The 22,838-nt window shown below is 38.8% G+C and overlaps 1 protein-coding gene across 2 annotated transcripts in view; it reads left to right on the forward strand.

The window, feature by feature from the left end:
- LOC139465115 (lachesin-like) overlaps positions 1-22,838 on the forward strand; it is a 58,467-nt gene that overhangs the window by 26,011 nt on the left and 9,618 nt on the right. Inside the window, exons 2-4 of one of the 2 annotated variants that reach the window (XM_071246807.1) lie at positions 14,325-14,434; positions 16,867-17,071; positions 22,350-22,529. In XM_071246807.1, coding sequence (XP_071102908.1) covers positions 14,325-14,434; positions 16,867-17,071; positions 22,350-22,529 — 495 coding nt within the window. The remainder of the gene's footprint in view (positions 1-14,324; positions 14,435-16,866; positions 17,072-22,349; positions 22,530-22,838) is intronic. The other variant, XM_071246814.1, reaches the window with a different exon arrangement.

Raw genomic sequence — 22,838 nt, forward strand, 5'->3', positions numbered from 1 at the left:
ATACCGGGGAAAACTGTAAAGTTTGTTGTGGATAACACAAAGCAGTTGTGTAATGCCACTTAACACAACGATTTTCTGCGAGTTACCACATTGGCTTATTGAGTGACATTTCATTTGAAATTTGAAACTCCTAGTTGTCATTATTCATTTCTTATGCCCCATGCCATATCTTTAAGATGGCAATCAGTATTCAAGCAATCAACAACGTTATGCTGTGTATGTTCTTACGTCTTCGTAATTCCTCATAGCTCATAATCTGAACATGCAGCTATAAAAGTTTATATTTCCGAACGACCCGATCCGGAAAAAAATAGGTCCGTAAAAGGCGACTATTCTTGTCGTAAGAGGCGACTAACGGGATCGGGTGGTTAGGCTCGCTGACTTGGTTGATGCATGTCATCAATCCCAATTAGATGGATCGATGCTCATGATTTCAATCACTGGATTGTCTAGTCCAGACTCGATTGTTTACAGACCGACGTCATATAGCTTATGGCGTTAAACACCAAACAAACAAACAAACAGAAAAAACAGTACGCATGGAGTTTCACATAGATGGAAGGACCTGTTAAACCTATTCGCGAACTTCTGGTTGTGTGTAATCGCTGTAATGAATCATTTGTGATGGTATTTTCCTTTGCATCGAATACTGTTGCAGTTGTCATGTTAATATTCTATGGACGGCATATGCGTTTCAATGTATTGAGTGCGTGAGCAGATCTTGCTTTACGCTACAGACAGCAATGTACAGAGATATAACTGTAGGAAATTGATCATGACCCCGGGGAAGAGAAACGAATCGTCAACAGTACGTAAGAGCAACGGACCACATGTCAGAACTGAAGGCCTCCACGTCAGATAGCTACACGGTTACCCGTTGCGGCCTCTCGCAATGTTTTGTTGACTCTTACAATACACGGAAAGTACACATTGTGCATGTGAAACACGGATATATGTGGAATACTGTGATATACAAATCATAACATGTAACGGTAATGCCCTAATATATGCTTCTGAAATAGATCAATATTATAACACTGGAATAATGACATGTTCAATTTACACTTACGAAATAAAAATAAGATGACAGTATGTTGAAACTAAAGACTCAACATGTTCAGTTTTAATGTACACGTGTATATTCACATGTCCTAATCAAATTCCAAATTTTTTTCAGTGTGTGTGTGTGGTTTCTATTGAAGGTTTCTCACGTTAACCACTGGTTGATTTATTGTGAACATTTATCCTCCGGTGCAAGTACAGTGAACGAACAATTAGCTAATTCCTTTAATACCTCACTTGGGAGGGTATGGGCTCGTGACTTTGTATACGTTAACCTTTAATATGTATCCTGGGAATGATGATGGAACCGTCATGCCTGTTTGTGCCTAATACCTAGTCACTTGCAGAAATGTTGTCTGGTTGTGTATTTGGTTCAAACACGTAAGCATGGAAAGTATTGTACTTAACACACGCGATTCGTTAGAATGTGTATTAGACATCCTTTGTAGTTGGGATCAGTTCTTTTCAGTAACCGCTCGTACGTTATGCAGATGCCTTCCACTGAACATACCAAGTGTTACGACAAAGTGAGGCTTGAACCGTTTTGAACCTTATCTAGTTGTATCAAGTGAGTGCGGTCTTACGCCGCTTTTATCAATATTCCAGCAATATCACGGCGGGGAACACCAGAAATGGGCTTCACACATTGTACCCATGTCGAACCTAAGCGAACGCTGTTACCACTAGGCTACCCGACCGCCCGACTGACAGGTTAGTATTCACGGAAAACCAGAAAGTCCAGAAGCTGACAGACCACGGATAATAACCACCTTGCCAGACGATGGGCAGCATTCTGGCCAGTGAATTGTGATACCTTCGATACAGGATCACGAAAGGATTCATAAATAGATAAATAAGAAATGTATGTTAGTAAATATGGAATATATTATTGTTGGTCATAACGCATCTTTCGGCCCTCATTAAAAGTGCCCCTGTAAAACTAATTGGTTACGTGAGGAGAGAAGACATGGCCCAACATTTACAAACTTCTCTTATCATTTTCATAGTCAAGGGTCGAATCTCGATAATATTTCAGTCGCATTGAAATACGAAAGCAATTAACGTATACAATTTTTTTTAAAGTGATAAAGTCTATTCTAACACTTATTCGTTCATTTCCAGAGGCTAGCTTAGTGGTAGTAGCGTAAGTTCGGCACACTGAAGATCCGGTTACGTTGATGATGTTTCCTCACTCTTCCGGGTCTTGATGCTCCGATGGTTTGTGACAGTTCTAAAACAGGCGAACTATACACCTACATGAACCATGCAACCACCTTGTACCTGTGCCGTTACTATCAGATATCCTTCGTCGTCGCAAGATGAAATGATTCACCACTACATGATTTCCCGTCAGCAGGAATTGAGACTAATTGATAACATATTTCACAAAGGAATCCCTCATCGATCTACAAGGATGTCTAAATAAAATCAACGTCATTAACTCTCTACCGTGAGATGTGTGTGCTTAATGTGATTTGTAAGTCAAGAACGTAATACTATTCAAGAGTCATAATAACGATATATTACCAATTTGAATTCATATGTTCAAGGAATATCCTTCGAGTGACATCAAACGAAAACTTCTTAAAATGCTACAAGTCAGATGAGTGTGTTAGACTGACTTCAGTGACTGCAGCTGTAGTTGTTCAACAGGTAGTTGTATTCATCCATCAATGATCTATCATCAACCCAAGCGAAAACAGCGATAATCTGAAAGGAGTCTGCAGTGCTGCCAGTCCTCTAACGTTACATTGACGTATGGATTCTTGACTGTTTTTCTATGGGCAAATCCCCTGCCCCCTCCTTAGCCTCTGTCCAGATGATCACGTTACAAGTCCAGGAACATTCGTAAGGCATCAATTGATATTTGAGGCAGATCAGCGACATGATTTGAAGTTGGTCGAGTGAAAAATGATTTTTCCAAACGGATTCGTTCTAATATCAATCTTCAAGACATCGCTGGTGTTTGGAAAGACAGCCCCGTAAGCGATGACTTTCTTTATCTGGCAATCCAATGTTTTCTGTAATTCAAGTCAGTGAAAAGTTCTTTTTAGCCTTCTGGCCATCTTGGAAAATGATTAATGGCAACCATTATTATAAACCCATATGCGTCGCTCATTTGCCCAATCAAATGACATATGCTTCAGTGTTTATAACAGGTTCAAAGGAAGAGATTTGTGTTTCTCTTGAATAATTTCACAATTCCATTTATTTTATATTTATACATCGTTTAATGCATGATGCAGTTTGCTGGTAGGGTGTCATAGTCTGTAAAGGTTTTATGACCAAGTCACTGAGACATCAGGGAATCAGGAGACATGTGACGACGATGAGAGAATGTATGGACAGAGTAATACGATTGTAACTGCTGTCTAGTTTCACACCATGGTGTATCGTTGTAGCAGGCAATCGTATTTATGGAGAAATTGATAACAAGGAATCTAAGAAGTTCGTGATGATTGAAATTAGGGGTAGGGTGTTTTTTTATGTATATAAGACCTCGATAAATAAGATACCAGTTAACGACAATGAACTTATAATTACCAACACATTAATGAATCAAAAGTAATTATTAATTATGATCTTCACATGCTAAATATTCACATGTCAAAACCATATGTGATGTATAGATTACGAGTTTAGAACCACATTGAATTCAACATTTTATAAATGTCAAAAGTAATATTAAGGAAACCGCCTTCAGAAAGACGAAGGAAACGTCTTTTTCTCCGGAACATTGCGACAAGCAAATTTATACAGATATATGTACAAGTATATAAAATTACCTCCAATTCATGGGCAAGGCCGAACAAAGATTTAAACCAATGTGACAATGCTCCCTGGTATATAATAGTTACGCTGGGCATAATGACAAGTATAAATTGTGAATCCCGACCTCCGCGAGATTGTAGGTATTCACATTCCTTTAATCAATTCCTCACATTCATTTAATCAATTCAAGAAAAAAACATAACCTAATCAGAACTACCGTGCCTGTTTATTTCTTTATCAATCCAGGAAAGAGACATGGCTGTTGGTTGAAGATTATTGGTGCCAAATCGTGATAAAATACGCCGATGCCCTTAAAAGAATAAAAAATACATTGATGAATAACTCTCAGTGAACACAGGGGTCTATTCGTTTTTTTTTCCTGGATTGCATTTTACACTGTCACAAAACCACCATGTAACTTAGAATAATGTTATGTATAGCACAGGATCTCTATTTTATTTAGCATAATACTTCTATCTATTAGATCTACAAAACCAGGCAGCATCCACAGACGTGTAGAATATGATTCTGTATGAGTAAAACGTTGAAACCAACAAGAGTATAAGGGACGAGAAACTGTTGTATGAATATCGATACGTAGTTTGTCAGTAATGTAAACCTAACTTTCAATTTCCTCATGGGACACAATCAAATCTTGTGTTTTTCAATTACCAGAGAAACGGATCACTGTTTTCGTCTGCAGTTGTACATAACTTTTGATGTATCGTTTGAGGTTGGTCGATCATAGTTACTGCTATTGGTATTAACATTTCACTCTGGACATGTGTATGAGCACGACTCATAAATTTCACGACTGAAGAGACAACCATTTATCAATTTTGACTGGTTATGATTCTCTGTACAGCTAAAAGAGTAACGTCTCAGAGATACAGATCATTATTTTCAGAGAGAAGAAAAACTGCGATTGTTAATCCGCGTGGAAACGTGATCGTGTTCTGTCAAAACGATCATATTGAGATCAGATAATAGTTTTCTTCATGCGATGAAATATATTATATATGCCTTATTGCAATATCGTTCTATTACAACAACCTTTGGAAATCGATTTTTAAAACGAATGGGAGTTAAACTGAAGTATTTATAACGTTTCAAATGATGTTCTTTAGAACTCATAAAGGGTGATGATGACCTGGCGGTCTACATCTGTATGTTGCCACAACTGCATATAGCCGAGCACCCAAGACATGCCCCTCATATGAACCGCGGTCTGTCTCCAACATACTTGCTTTCATGGGTTTCCATAACGTTTGAAAAAAGTTTGGAAAAAGGTTTCACTTTCAAAAGGTTTCATGATAGACATGTGGAGGAAATTTCCAAACCTATAATATAACTGGTTTATGAAGTTGAAGTGGCGAAACTATCTTCATCAACTCACGGTGCATGTACTCTGCTTATCCTGTGTACTGAATCACTCAACTGTTTTTGTAAAGGGAAACAATTACACTATATACGGTTGACTTCACGATTATAGAACGAAATAAAAACCTCGTGCTTTTTCCACCTGCTATAAACATGAAGTACCCGTGCCACAAAGTGTAGAGTAGGATTGGCTACACCCACAACCTTTCCCAAGAAGGGTGTGCGCATGGAAACTGAAAGAGTCACATAAATTCCCCTTCGGACATCTCGATCTGGCATCAACGCACTGGTACTGCCGAAACCAACTGTGATGATCCACTGCTCTTAGGGCTTATTTGCTTGATGTGGCAAGGTGTTGTATTGATTGGTGTCAAATGTGGTATGTAGTTTATCGGATGCAAGTAGCCGTTAAGTACTGAAATCTAATTACGTAGAATTAAACATTCATTGGTCTACACATGTTTTGTGGTTTCACTCACTTTGTGAACATGCAACAATACAAGTGATTTAACGGCATTTCTCGTGTAGCACAAAGAGCAATAGATACATTTATGCCAGTGAGAGGTTTGGTGTGTCACAATTTTTCAACTATGTCAGTGCTTGTCAGCAGAATGCGAGATGAAAACCCAAGGTGACGTGGGTTGTAGACGTTTAACACTGTGATGAAACGTAGATGCGTGGATGTAGTGCTGATAAGCCAGAGACCGTCCTCGGAACAAACATCGTATTCAAACCCGCGACTACCAGATCCTGGCAATAACATAAAATGTCAACGCCATAGAACAACCAGTTTAAATTACCCGCCGAAAAGGATTCCATTGGTCTGAAAAGGCAAAACAGCGGTGACAATTATGTGAATGTACCAATGAAAACCAGTCCTGACACCAGGTACCTGCGAAAAGGACAAGCAATACCCGCCCCGTTAAAGAACGCAACCCTGTCGAATGTGACCGCTGGTCCACCAGTGTTACTCACAGTTAGGTGGGTATATTCAGTTGAACTGTGCATATGCTTGTACAGACGTTAACGTTCACAACACAAGAACTTATTAAAACGTAAAAACGCCGATTGGCTTGAACGATGTCCATTTGGTGTGTTTGTATCTATTCTCTGGACATGAAAAATTCATTTAAAAAGGATCTAAGATAACCCTATGGCTCAGTCAAAGTATTCGTAGGATTACCACGTCCAAGTATTCACTCCAGGGGGTCAAGTTGAGTGTGAGCGTTAATGTATATTGATCCGATGGTCCAGTACAAGGCTTGTCTCTTCTTGACCACTGACTACTGTCTACTAATGATACATGAGATAACCAGTGCATGTCTATCACTGTTATCAGTCAATTAGAACGGCGGATGTCTTAAAGATAATTCATGTTACCCTGATGGGGAATTCCAGTGTAAATGTGATCACGATGGCATGCGATGGCTGGTATTAGCATGGGGTTAATTTGACCTTTGGCTAATCAGAAACTGAAAGTGACTGAAGGGTTTAGTTGCACCCTCGGCAATAAAGATGCTGATATTATCAACAAATGTGTGTCCCTGACAATTCGGACCATCATTTCAAGTGTTATTGGCGTAATTGTGTATTCTGATACTATTGCACATATATTAACAATGTTTTATGACCTAAATAGCTCATCCTTAAGCACCATAAATCAGTCTACAATAGTCTGCAAACAATGTATAGATACATTATCTCAAATCCTTGTTCATACTTACGCAATCTTCCTAATAGTGTTTTAAACATCAGACCATACCGAAAGTGCATGACGATCTTTAATATCTGGAGAGGTTATGACATGTACCATCAAACAAAATGGACATATTTATCCTATAATGCGTAGACTATTGGCCTCAGTCCGCTTCGTAAGATGTGCGATACTGTTTCACAGGAACATGTCTACCATGGCGGCAAGCCTTTCACCTCGCGTCCCTTGTCTGGTGCTTACGGAGACAAATTAGTGTTTTCCCGCCCTAGACTACCAGCGATTGTGCCAAACCCATGTCTGAGAGATATGAAAATAAGTCAATATGGTATGCTACATTTGGGCTCTATTGTGTTCATCATGTTCCATATACGTTGTAACGTGAGATAGCTAACTTTGTTCTCAATCGGACCATGATCGGTTTATAAAACATGCACATATGAATGCTAAAGTGTTGGCTTCTGTGGGTCGTATATCCAAAGCAGACTGGGACGTAAGGGTAGGCGTTGGGGTGGAAGACGCGGAAGAACAATTAGAATACTCTGTACTCCACGTGTCCATATAATGTCTGTATTGAGTCTGTAATGTCAGTTCGTGCTGGTTTAGTACAAGCTCTGGAGAAATCCAAAAATACCACCATAAGAATCTCTCACAAAGGTGAATAGTGAAGACTGAACGATTGTTGTTATGTGTACTATCAATGTTTTAATAATTGGTTTACCAATTTCATCAATTCTTTTCGAAGAAATAATTGAATACGACTAAAATAATATCGTTAATACAATGGCCATGAAAAAAACCCTTGAAATGGTAAAATAAAATTATTATACCATGAATGCAGTGTAATGCTGTCTGTATATATTTTAAAAATCAAATTCAGAAATTGTATTTCTGTAATTTGTTTTCAACCCATTGATTGCATAATAAATCACACTGAAACACATTTGTTTTAAAATATATAGTTAAACCATTAACCAGGTAAGTGAAATACTACACTGTGTTTAGTCACTGCGAGTGTCAATGCGATGTCTGCACATAAGGTGGCTACAGAAACGCTTGTGTCAATTTGATTGTGTATGTGCTGCAGAGACATTGCGAGATATCAACACTAGAATATTATGCGTGAAAGACCATCATTCACAAACTGCGTAAGAATACTGGCTTTCTCCTTGATAATATCCGTACCATTAAACGATAACTCAATAACGACTCAACACATATGAATTATGCATACAAGTCCCAAACATAGTAATACAGATAATCGATAGTGACATCATCGTTTCATAGATATGTGTCGCCAAGAATAAATGAAATAATATCAGAACATCTAATAACATCATGTAAATATCGTAACGTAAAACCCTTTTCTATTATTCTATGAATAATAGATTATATAACATTATCGTGGCTGAAGTTAGGAGTCCCAAAACCATGCATGAATAACTCTCTAGAACCCTAGCCAGAGATTGTGTCAGGCAGAGATGTATATCATATATTTGTCATGGGAAGAGAAGATGCAATTTTAGCTTATGAATTATTTCGTAACACTACAATCAATACAGATATGGAATATAGTGAACATACGTCCTTAACAAAAGACATATCTACCATGAATGATTGTGTATGTAATAGATTTATTTATCATTTCTAAATGCTTTGTCTTTAATTCTTAATGCGATTGTTCACTTCAGTATTGCATTATCATATTAATGTCTCCTGTACAAGTCTGAGATTGAAAGAGCAAATATTGTTAGTATTTTTATGGTGCCGTGTTCTTCAGTGTGTTCGCTAACGAACGGTAAACGTCAGTGGATGGCTACAAGCACAGGATAATGAGTATTCGCGTTGCTTTGGGGTTCTACATAATCGGGATTCTGATCAGACTTAGCCATTGCTAACAGTGGCACGAGCAAGGATCGGGGGATTGTGACAACGGGCTCAGAGTTAAGGCAGCAGAGATACAGTAAGCACGTTTGCGGAAATCACAGAGTGTCTTGTAAATACCAGTCTCGATAGTCTTTGTTGTTGTGAAGACATCAGCACTTAATTACTTTTGCTGATCCCAAATATAGACAGAGCCTATCCGATGTATCAAAAACACTGAATTTACTTGCCTTTTTGTCACGAATCCGACACGATCGTAAAGCTTCTTTCGAAATTAATTGTATTGGACTCTACAAGTGATGTCATACTTAGCTATTTTGTTTTGTCTGCCCGGGTATTCACGTGGCGTCGTGTTGTCCTTGTAAAGTCTCCCTATCGATATAACAAATGAGACCTCCCATTCGCGTTTTTCTTGTACTCGGGGTCTTATCAAAATGTGTATGCCTATAAATGGCTAATAAGAGACAATGGAAAAATGTGAGATGTCAATACTTCATCTCACATTATTAGATATAAAGGCAGTTGGTCTAAAGAAGGGAATTAGATTCTGACATGAAATATTTATATTGCGACAGTGAAAAATAACACCATAACACTATTGAATTTCTTATTACAAACTACACTAAACAATCAATTATCTTGATGATAAACTATTATGTACGGATTTCGATTAATTGCTGGCTTTCAAAATGTGAATGGCAGTATACAGAGAAACTAACATAAATGTTTTAAATGTAACAAACTAACTGTTAGTAACAAATCGGCGCCTGAGGCAATACGTTTTGAGCATTCAAATTTATATTGCTCTCACATTTTGTGACAATATTTAACACTCAAAATATCAACACAAAAAATCCAGAACAATTTTGTAACCTGACTTTGATGTAAGAGACAAGTCAGATATGGGTGAATGTTTAAATAAAAAAAACACGTTTTAACTCTTATATTTATGTGTGCTGATAATATGAGGCACAGTTTCTATCAACAACGCCAACGTTCTTTCATAGCTACTGTAACACTACATGTACCATCAGTCATGTTAACAGTGATTTAAGCTTCTGTACCGTAACATACATCACACCTGACATAAAGTATAAATCTGCTGCACAATCCCTATCTCGGTTCTAAAGAAAATGCACTGAACCGATGTGCATTTTCTGCATTGAGAAAATGGTCCAGTATCGACATTGACAACCAGTGAAAGGATTGAAATACATACAGTTGAATTAATAGCTAAATCAAATATCATATATCCAACATGTGAGACCGAACCAGTCTGACACTCCATCTCTCCTTACATATACATATCGCCAGGATGCAAATAATAACACCAAGTACATCATACCAACAATTCAAGCTTCCTCTCCAATGTCCTTCTACAACGCTTCTTCCTTATAGTGAAAGGACATTGGTTCTTTCAAGTATTTTATACAAACGCAAATACTCCATACTATCGGTCATGTTTTTGTTCACTGAGGCCGAATTTATTTATTGTGTCTCTCCGAGTATAACGGAAAGTCAATAATAACGTTAACTATTTGATATGCATGTGTATGAGTCATGCTCGTAGCTCTAGAAATGCCTACAATCCATTATTCATATATATAATCTGAGTCAGTGAAGTCCACAACTCTATACCATGTTTATTGTAAAACTAGTGATGAGTTGCGATGATGCATACTAAACAGTCGCAACCGAACAGATTCAACAGTGATGTCATTTCTGTTTTTATGTTGAATTGCTGATCAAAGCCTAAAATTCATCCCTATTGAGTTTAGGTTTTGCCTTATTACCACAACATTCAATAAATATTCTCATATTTCTCTTTACAATAGATATTTGAAACTAATTGGACAGTAATGATTTTTAATAGAATATTTTTAGATATTTAGAAAGAAGAGGTATGACATCCTCGGTGTTTGAGATCCACAACCATCACATTGCAGAAGCAAAGTGTTTAACTACATGAACAGGAATATGAATGCAAGGACATTTTTATACATTTTGAAATGATATACTTCGGTTGCATACCTGCAAAGACATCAACATGGTTCATGTTAGTACATTTGATGCAAATGTCATGTTACTCATACTTCGTCAATATCATTTGACAAAGTATCACAGTGAGAACGTTGGCCCACGTCAGACAAGACAATCCGACTGAATTAGGTATAAACCAACTTGTCACCAACGCTGACTTGATTACCAAGTGCCTTAAGACGCTTTCTCGAAATGTGTTCATTTCAATAAAACAGTGAAATTGTGAGCCATTTATCAACGCGCTATTAGACAGAAAGCTGTGCTTTTTGCAGAAGGAATTATTTCGAATGACAGTTTATTGACACAAAATCAACAAAATTGAGAGTAATCCTTTTCTTTGGCCTTTTCTGACAGTAAAGGCAGATGGTTTATATCTGGGATAGAACAGTCGCAAGCAGCTTTTCACAGAGTAAATGGGAATATATTTTAAAAGATAAAGCAACCTTTTTTACTCCTTATTACAAAATGCATTGAACGATATTAAACTCTGTCAACGACGTAATTGTACACATGGTGGCTTAATCTACATCTAATGGTCGAAAGATGCAACATACTAATGGTGTTCTCTGCCAAAACCAAATGTGTAATTTGAATGATAAAAATCTCGTCAAGTCTCTCTCGTCATCTCTCACGTCATTTTGTGAAGCTTTGGAGTATCCATCAACAACTGCAGGCGTAAACACAAAAATGTTATTGCTGCCAACGAAAACTGTTTAAACAGGATATATGGATACTTGTATTTCATTGATCACAGACACAATTCAATGTGGTGATGTTGTTGTTTATTGATACAAACAGAACAGCATTTCATTAGCAGACCTTCACCTCCGATGATCAAATTGTAAATGATTTCATTTAACAATAATGAATTTTTTTACCACTGAGCGATTGATGTTACAATATTGATTGGTGATGCCACACAAGAGATAACATTTGTACCTAACATTCAGAAATAGACCAAACATGCACAACCGTCCATGGGACCAGTTGTTAACAACAATCCATCCAAAGATCTTATACTGTGAAATTTACATGTTTACATATGACATCAATGTTCCAATGTCACTCAGAAAGTATTTCTTTCAATGAATCAGCAGCGAGCTGAAGGGAAAATATTTCAAATCATACCCAAATACAAATGTACTATAAATGTTAAACATTGCCAGACTTAATCCAGAACCGAGCGAACTAGTATTTTATTGTATTACTTACGATTCCCATGATACAGGCTAAGAAAACGCAGACCCGTAGTCCACGCTTAGAAGCTTTAAGCATTCCTCTAGCTCTCCATCACAACCTACTCACGGTATTTGAAATGTATTAAAGGGTGAATCTGATTACTATCATAGGTTATTGCAAATGACGTGACTGCCAAAGAAAAAATGAGAATTGAAATGTATTACTGACATTGATTGAAGGTTGTACATATGTCCCATGTCGATTTCCCTTCACATAAACACACGCGTTGCTCCCAAAGGAATACCGCCTATTACTAAATACCCACTTAAGGAAATCCGCTAATCGATTACAAAAGTAGTTCTTTCCCCAATTATTGTCTGTAGGTATAAATTAATTGTTTTCTTATCGTGAACTGTCCTCGTAAAAGCCATTGATGACTGTGGGTTTCAGACACAATCATTCATAATTACAGGCAAAGCGCAGTGGAATGCCTGCATACTGCCCCTCCCTTCTACCTTCGTTCAGCGTGATGGCTCAACGTTTCACATACTTCACAAAAGAAACTTTGGGATTCCTTGTGTTTTCGGTATAGGTCTAAAACACTGAATTAAAACATTGAGTCTCATACAAGTAACAACCTTTTCCATGCCGTTCAGAAAATGTTGTTAACTATAACTACGATTATTCTGAAAACGTCAGGGGGCACGGGTGGCCCAGTCGTCTAAGGCGCCGCGATTCGCTGTGCAGAGTTGCGTCTCTTGGGCACACCAGAAACCTACGATTGTGGGTTAGAATCCTGGTACGCCCGAATTATGTTTCTAGGTTTGTCAGCACCATACCCGTGCTCGTGGGTTTCACCGAAGAGGTAAACGTCTGAGAACTTCATCAGTTGGGGCTTTCCTCCCACATCAAGGTACATTAGGTATCTGTTATTCGAGAGTATCTCTTAAGGCTTAACGCCTCACATGCTTCTCGTGAGTGAGTATGGTTTTACGCCTCTTTTAGCAATATTCCAGCAATATCACGGCGGGGGACACCAGAAATGGGCTTCACACGTTGTATCCATGTCGGGAATCGAACCCGGTCTACGGCGTGACGAGCGAACGCTTTAACCACAAGGATACCCCACTGCCCCTTGCTTCTCCTGAACCGTGAAATGTGGTTTTACGTCGCTTTTTTTAGCAATATTCCAGCAATATCACGGCGGGTTACACCAGAAATGGGCTTCACACGTTGTATCCATGTCGGGAATCGGGATTAGTTCCCTTGTCCTTCAGTAAATGCGGTTTGGTAATTTGATCCTACCTCACCAGTCATGACCTAACAATTATTTACAAAATTCGAACGTCACTATGTATGATCATCATCATTCATTAATATTCTTATCTGTGACGTTATGCTGAGTGGATGTCGTGTTAGAGGTACACCGCGATCAAGGTTTAGACAACAAGTTAGGCGAGAAAAGTCATATGTCTTCTATTTATGGACACTTTATCATCACGAATGGCTTATAATATTTAGCACCTACTTTGACAAAAGAATGTTCGAAAAAAATATATATGACTATAATAAAGGTCAGTGAGGGAAAAATCTATAATAAGTATATTTTATTTTTTTACGATCCGTTTATTAACTATTAACATGAGCTCAGAGAAAATATCAAACGTTTTAACATTATAAAGAAATATAAAGAGTTATTGCAAAACACAAATAAACAAAGTGAGCAGAGCAACTTTATCGTGCAAATGATGCTATATAAACTTAATACTGTTTATTTTCAAAACTGCTTTCCAACAATAAGTAATAAGTTAGCGGGTTGTAAATCGATACATTTGGCAGCCATATGTCACTGATCAAAACACTGAAATTTGAAAAGGAATTGTTCCGCCTTTCACTTGCATGCGATTATCAAACCACTGCAATGTGCAAAATCTGAACTCCCCCTCTCCAAATATGCTTGGAAATTGTCTTGAATAAAGATGACATTTTTTTTAATCAAGCTTTATTTCGATATTCGCATAATCGTCCACAAATGTATTTATACCTCAATATAACTGACATGTATTATTGCAACCAACGACTCTAATCTAAAACAGATCATTACGTTATTCTTTATTATCTAATTCTATTTATGACCACGGTCTTTATACAATTCAATTACCAATTTCATACTGAATATTGAAAAGGTTAGTCCAATGTTATTGAAATTTACATCAGGATATTAGAACAGCTGTGAAACAACAGCACAAAAAAATGTCAACATGTGTTACATCGCTTCATATGTTCCTTTTTACAGACGCCGTGACCTTTGAGCCAAGCTTTGACGTTCCAATGGTGAACGTCACCGTCAAGCAGGGTACTACTGCCATTTTGCCTTGTTCTGTAAAATTTCTGGGTCAACATCAGGTATGTCTCACGTTTTATTAGATTGATTTCATGTAGCAATTGTGATTATATTTTAGTTAGAACGTCGCCACCAGTGTTTGAGTGAGATGGGTTTTCTCCCCGTTGATAAGTATATAGCACATCGTCTCAGTTCATTGTTGGAGGAACAACCAATGTGACGCCGATTGTAGATAGATTACCACTTACCTTATAAACCAAGGGTCATAATCATTACGAATCTCGGTTTCGAAGCTGCTGCCATGTCTAAGAAACGTCAGACTTCCGGCTCCTTGGACAGCTGGGGACCCCGTGACCCCAAGTATTTGTATTGTGGAATAACTGGAACGTCCTGGAATGTCAATATCCCACGCGGAACTGTTATTACAACGTCTAGAACTGCACTTAAATTCGGCCTGAGTCCCTTTAAGGATTATCTTTGTTGATGTTCATTATTCGACAGTGGCTCACGCCAGAAAATTCTATAATTTGTGGGAAATAGGGCCACCGTCAGCCATATTGTGTTGACAGTTATTAAAACACACACACCTACACTAAACATCTTGCGAAACAACGCATTTAATTTTGATAAGTGTGAATATGGAACTCCACGCTAACGGGTAAATCAGGATCTAGCAGTGACGTGCCCCTAGCCTTCTATCCATAGAGACCTACCTCTTATTAATGTTCGCACGTTAGACCGTATGACCGTCTTATGGAATAAAGGTCACCGCCTGTGAAATTAGAGTTTGGCGCCAAGCAAGGACTCATGGGTAACGGAAAGCAATCAAGTTGGAACCGCAGGTGCAATGCTGTGTCAACAAAGCACCTTTTCTGTTAAGAGAGGCTCGGAGGAGATATGAGATCAAGGCGACATCGTCCATGGCGACGTCGACATGGAGGTCTCGTAAAGTGCACCGTGACCGGTCACGTTTCTTTTCTCTTCATACATGTACACGTAAGCATAATCTCTTTTACCTCGAATCCTACATTCATATTTGGGTGTCGATTGGTCACTTACCGCATCACTCACTTTTATGTGTTTTGCTGCACATCAAATTTTGCAGCACACCGTCCGCCTGCAAGGTGAAGATCAAGCTACTCTAACCTCTGTCTATCTTTATGCATGGGCCGCCTCCGTGGTCTAGTGGTGGAGTGTTCGCCCGGAGAGCGGAAGGTTCGATCCCCGACCGCGTCATATACCAAAATACGTTAAAAGATGATACTTGTTGTTACCCTGTCTGGCGCTCGGCATTAAGGGGCTAAATCAAGGACTGGTCGGCTCGGAGTCAGTATACTGTGTCTGAGTGGGGTATTCATGTTAAACTGCGGCATTGTATCTCAGTGAGCTAGCACTATAAATCGGCATCAGTCCGGACTAGTACAAGCAGCCACACAAACACGAACACGTACATGCACGTCGCTATATAAGTGAAATAATCTTGGACGCGACGTTAAACCCCATTTCACCTCACCTCACCTTCTTTATGCTTGCTGAAGAGTCTTCAAAGAAGAATCTTTGCTGAAATTTTATGTAGGTTATACCCGAAGTTGGGACTGATACTTGTAACTATGGATTATTTTCTGTAGTGACGTTCGATATTGCTCTGAAGAACATGTACATGTGCTGTTTCCAAGGCTGTCCGAGAGTGGCTGGCGTCTTCGGGAAATGAACATTAGTTTCGTTGCCTCAGTAACGTTCATACAAGGCGCCATAAACCGCTGAATTTAAACGTAGTATCCTTAGGGTTAACATTTTAATATTCGAGAAGGGGGAAAGAAGTTCTTTGGAAAAAATAATGTGTTCCAGTAAATGATGAAATATATCAATCTCGTCTCAGGTCTTACATTAAAGAATAAACGTGGACGCTGGATGTGGATATAAGGAATGGTCTGAATAAAAAGTGGGGGTGAACCACTGTTTGAACGGTTTGCAGGATGACCCATATCGGTGCCTCACATCATGTGCAAGTCGTGAATGACTAGTGCCACCGATGGGGCTTGATACGATTTCCCGTTTTGGAGAATACCTGGTGTCATCACTATAAGTGATTCAGAAAACACATGCTCATGAAAAAGTCGGAATCGTACAGTGGACTGTCGCCTTTTTTCCAATTTGAACGATCGATTGTATATCTCGAACGTTCACACACGCACTATTTCATAAATATACAGCACTCCCTCTCCCTCTCCTCATTATAATCAAGAAATCAAGACATTATGTTGTGCGTTGGTTACGATGACCTGACGAAAACTAATATCCGTCGTTCGACAAACAACTTATCTCTTTGATACATACAACCCCGAAGGTAACCTAAAACACAAAACGATTTTTCTCCAATATCAACTGAGATACATCTATACAAAAACAACGCCTTGAAGGATATTGCAAGTTTATCATCTTTATCGGGCATTGATTCTGTAACTATGGATGGAGTTTTCTTTTGTCATTTCAGGTTGTGTGGACTGACCAGTGGTCAACGCTTCTGACCTTTGAAGATCGAAGGATCATTGACGATGAACGTTTAAGCGTAGAGAGGCCCTATACTACAGACTGGAATTTGCATATCAGGACTGTGAGACACAACGATCAGGGGATTTACAACTGTCAGGTCAATACAAGCCCAGTGAAAATTAAGACTGTGAATCTTAAAGTACAAGGTGAGATGAAGTGATATGTTGTACTTCATGGTACATGCTTATATTAACTCGGTGAGTGGAAGATCGATGGTTCGATCCCTGGCCGCGTCATACAAAAAGGCATTAAAAGTTGGGGTTTGTTGCTACCCTGCCTGGTGCTTAGTGTTAATTGGATAAAACAAGGACTGGTCGGCTCTTCCGGTATTTCAGTTTTTCAGTGGGCACTATAACGCCAGCAATAGTCCGGAATAGTACAAGCAGCCGACATACACGAACACAAACACACACACACACACACACACACACACCCGTGTCATGTATACTGGCGAATGTTTAAAAACAACTCATTTTATGTCCTATATAAAGGATGACTGAATAATGAAAATGTGTTTGACCTGCTGAAAGGCTAATTTGTAAAGCTTACAATGTCTATATCTAGCCTTATTTCTTTCTACTTTCCAGTGGCGACTAAATCAAACTCACAAGAATGGTTTTATCTGTTGAAAAAAGTACAGTTACCTTCAACATCTGTCCATTGTGAAATTTCATTTCCAAAGTAAATCAGTGTGGGTCAGAGACAAGCTCCAGTCAACACCATAAGCGAAACTGTTGGTGAAAACGTCAAATATAGGCATATTCTAATACCTTTTAGCCTTACCTTGTTGGAATAGGTATAACTAAGTATGAATACGGTGTAAGTAATAAAAGGGATATAGTCTAATTGTCATTCATTTGAAAATTTATGTATGTAGTTGATAGCAAACTTTTATAACGATTTCTAACTGCAACATCCTAATGACAAGCTCACTTGAATACTAGTATTACATAAAAGGTTAAACCCCAGGGTATGTGTTAAAGGAAATATTTGTCATGTTTAGTCAGACAGATATTCGACTCTATCGATAACCGTTACCTGACTTTAATGATCCTAGTCTTTGGGTAACCTAAAATAACTGGAACCACGGGTAATACTGACAGCTTCGCTCTTTCACACATTCGTAACTATATGAAAGTCATTATTGATAAATCAAAATAATGAAAAAATGCCCATAATCTGGATTTTATAAGGAAATATGATTTCTGTAGTGAACTTCACATCAAGGGAAGACCCGTGAAGATCCGGGGTAAAATAGGTCTTCAGCAACCCATGCTTGCCATAAAAGGCGACTATATGCATGTCGTAAGAGGCGACTAAATGGATCGGCTGGTCAGGCTCGCTGGCTTTGTTTGATGCATGTCATCAATCCCAATTGCGTGGATCGATGCTCATGATGTCAGTCACTGGATTGTCTGGTCCAGACTCGATGATTTACAGGCCGCAATCATATGGCTGGAATATTGCTGAGTGCGGCGTTAAACAACAAACAAACAACATCAAGAGCGGTAGCTTAGTCATTTTGACTATTTGACCTGCACTTATACAACCATGAAGGGTCGACTTGCTCGCCTCTGTGGCATGACAGTGTCCCCAGCACAGAATGGTAAGTACTGACCGGGCGTTGATCACTTTCTTTGTTGATGTCGTGTACGTGCAAGATTCAATTAGGGTTCTTATCAATAATTAAACTGATGTTTAGTAACACGACAGCAGATTTAATCTCGACCTTCTATTGATAGCATGGGAGTGTGAACAGCTCTTGACAAAAACGACGTACGTAATGAAGTTAGTAGTGGGCGCTGCAGCCAGGGACTGATTGGTCCTTGGGCTAGAGATCATTCCTTCGCGAACGTTCCTTTTTTTGTTATACTATGAGTGAGGGACTGAGTTGGGTTTAACGCCGATTTAAACTATTACATTATTTCAGTTATATCATGGCATGGCAGCTTTGTGTGGTAGGAAAGACGAAGTGATGCAGGTTTCAGCCGTTTACCGCTTCGTTGAAACATGCGAGCATGGGTATGGTGCTGACAATCATAAAAATATATTCTGAGCGAAACGGGATTCGACCCCACAATCATAGGTTTTTGGCCTACCCAAGAGACGCAACTCTGCAATAGGGAAATGGGGCGCCTTAGACGACTGGGCCACCCTTGTCCCCTGAAATACTATGAGTGAGTTCGAGTTACTTTTCACTAACGTCGATTTGTTGAAGAAGTGAAGCACACAGTGACGCAGGTCGCACACGTTTACTACATTTGTGAAACCAACACGCAACGGTATAGTGCTTCCAGGCCAAGCATATATCTTGGTCGGAATCATGCTTGAATTCGATCCAACGATCATGACACAGCCACGGGACGCAAAGCTTATGGTATGAACTGTTAAAATGCATACCTCTAAATTGCAATGGATACTTTGCATGTTTGATTCGATAAGTCGTTATTATCCTTTCTTTTCAACAGATACATTGTGGTATGGCCATTAATTAATTCTTTTGCAATAGGAAGACAGACAGTCAAACAGATTGTTTATTCTCATCCAATTACAAAAAAACGATAAACAGGATATGGAAAGCAGATGGGATTAACATGCGTTTATACTATGTACACACTTTACAATTTGTTTTTTCATATAAGCAATACGAGTTTCTCATGCTTATTATGTTAAAAACGATTATACAGGACAGACGTCCTCTGTTCAGAAATGGCACAGAAGGGTCTGGCAGTTACACTTTACATGTGATGCTGATGAAGTAAAAGAAACCCCTTCGAATGTCACAGAGAGCATTAAAACATTTACTATTTACCTATTTACTATATGAGAAGGTCACATGTGATATGGAGATAACAACTGATATGCCTGAGTGGCATATCATATAGTTGACTTTGTCCATTTGGGATTGATATGCTTTTCGCAAAACTTCAACAGTTTATCATAAACGCAGTAGGTGAGAGTGACCTGATAGTCATTGTAGGGACGGTGGGATAGCCGAGTGGTTAAAGCGTTGGCTCATCACGCTGAAGACCCGGGTTCGATTTCCTACAGGGGCACAATGTGTGAAACCCATTTCTGGTGTCCCCGCCTTGATATTGCTTGAATACTGCTAAAAGCGGCGTAAAACCACAATCACTCCCTCACTGATAGTCATTGTAAATTATCCAATATTGTCTATGGTGCTGGGTGGTAACTCTATTCAGAAGTAGTTCTCGAAAAGCGTTTAAGGTCTTAAGTGGTAACATGTCACACGAAGTGCAGTGACTGAAATGTAGTTCCTGCCGTACCCAGACGCTGTACCCACTGTCAAGTCTCCCGACCTACTCTGAATAGTAGGTGATTGGAAAAGCTTTCAGATCCTGGTTAGACTTTTATTGTACATGCACTGAGGCGATGGGTGAGGTGAAGGCTTCAACAACCACGTGAGTAAGTGGGTGAATAGTTTGGGGAAACACCACTCCGGACTAAATATCATCATATATCACAGTGTGTAAGCTTAATAGTGTGTGCATGTGGTGTGTCTCTGTGTGTGCAATGGGCGGGAGAGGAACTCAAAGTGACACAGATTGTAGACGTTTCACTTTGGTAAAACAAACGCCTAACTTTAAAGGACTGACATAATACAGGCGAATTTGAGATTCTGAAGCAAAGATAAAATAATCCTGACAGAGCTAAGGTATGCAACTCTGAACGGCTAGCAGAGGCGCCATGGAACGTAAGCATATAAGCAGTAAAAGCCAAATCGACTTCAATATAAAGCTTATTAACATGACACCCTCACTACATTAAGCGCGCGTGACGGATGACATTTCTTAAATGGCCCAAGACTGTCGAAGATTGATACAGCATGTCATGCAAAGCTGATCGCAGGATATGTCGCCCGTCTTGTCTTCTCCGAATTTGATAACGTTAATGCCGTGTTGTCTAGTCATTAAGAGTGAGCTTATTAGTTTCCTTTGAGCTGTTCAAGGGTATTTAAGTGTTGACAAAGGATTCGAAAGGATACCAGTGCTTGCAATCAATGTATACACTCTATCCCTGAACATACCTGTCTATCCACATGCATCAGTATATACATCCCAGGGAGGAATCTCATTCAGATCTGAGAAGTTGTAAGTTAATTCCAGTCACTATTATTCCATACTTAAAGATTCAACGAGACGGGATTAATGAAGCACGACCCTCAAGCATGGTCATTGTACGAATTCGAGCCGATCAACGAAATTTATTTTGACTACTGTGGCCTATGAATAGCTGATGGGGAGAAGGTTGCCATTCCAAGCCAATTTCATTAACTTGTCATTTACATTTGAGTCTTGTGTAGGCTTCCCTGTCCGTTAGGGTTAACCCTAGGTTGGTGATTACCTTGCACTCTGGACATTTTGAGAGGGCGCGAGTGGTGTCAATCAGTTTTAATTGCTAATCATCATCGACCATGTGTCAGTTCCACTATGGGTATACACAGAAAACACCGACAATCAATATTTTGGATTTATAACGGCTATGTTTTCATGTGGCAGTAGTAGGAATTAAGTTCAGCTTAAATACTGTCGAGGGTTCCGTGCCTGACAACGGTGGTATTTAGAGTCACATCGTCTGTTCATTTTCTTGTCACTACACGAAAACAGCTTTTTTTCGCTTGAAAATGAAAGCACGGTACACATAATAGCTGTACAAAATATAATGTTTTCCCAAGGCCAGCACGGTCACATTTGTGATACAGAAGAAGAATCTTAACGTCAAGTATATTTACAAAACAACATTGCCGACAATTGTTCAAAAGTCTTATGAACAATTTTAAATATGAATGGTCCTTATGCGCTTAAATGATACACCTGGAAAACAAGTTAAACACCACCCCCTACTTTATTGTCATAACCCGAGTCTCTATGTATCTACACATATACATGTTCATTAATCTGAGATACCACAGATACATGATGTTTGTACAAGAACTTTGCATGTTTCTCCAAATGGTCGCAAGTATTAAACAAGAAATAACTTTTGGCAAGGAAACAGTAACAAATCTTGCCATTAGATAATCGCTTTCGGTATCTATATTTCAATCTGAGTATTTTAATTCGAAACAAATGTGTTTCATCTAAAAGAATTAATAATGGAATTGATTTTTAAAAAGTGGCTGTCTCTTACGGAAATATATTAGGAAGAGGTGCTGATATTTTCCTGGTGTATGTTTCTATACACCTCAGTTGTGTGTCACCTAAACAGATTCCAAAGCTGTTACTTTTAATAATTACTTTACAATGGCTCATCAGTACCTAGATCCATGGCACATTTTACTTATTTTATTTATCTACTACAAGGTGCTTTTGGAACACCACCTGCGTGTGGTATGTCGATGCCATTTTCAGGCACCTATGCTCGTAGGTCTGTAGTCTGTAACTCGTATCATTCTAATTTCAGTACCAGCCGAAATTATTAACAAGTTGTCTTCCGATGACGTCACGGCCCGGGAGGGAGATACAGTGACGTTGGTATGTAACGTGACAGGTATCCCTATGCCAACGGTCACGTGGCACCGTCACAAGTCGTTAGAGAAAGATGACGTTGAGAAAGAGAGTGAGTTCTGCCCTGGCACTAATAGTAAGATATCTTGCGTTGCGTTTTCTCATCAAGTCATTTTATTATTTCTGCATCCATATCAAGTTACATTTCTATACATAAAAAATGCCGATGGCATCAATATGCAAGAATTCGGAATTTAGACAAACAATACAATAATGGTAATAGCAATTATAATGAGCAATGAACATTCTTTTCACAATTTCGTAGATGGAGGTTGAAAATCTGAGTTAAGGGGTTTTAGTTTAACTGATTGTTCGATATTCGATACGGCAATGGACAACTGAGTTTTCGGCAAACATCGGCACTTTTTATGTTTAGGCTTAGTAA

This window comes from Haliotis cracherodii, unplaced genomic scaffold (assembly GCF_022045235.1).
Source record: "Haliotis cracherodii isolate W230 unplaced genomic scaffold, xgHalCrac1.p SCAF_1, whole genome shotgun sequence".
Classification (NCBI taxonomy): domain Eukaryota; kingdom Metazoa; phylum Mollusca; class Gastropoda; order Lepetellida; family Haliotidae; genus Haliotis; species Haliotis cracherodii.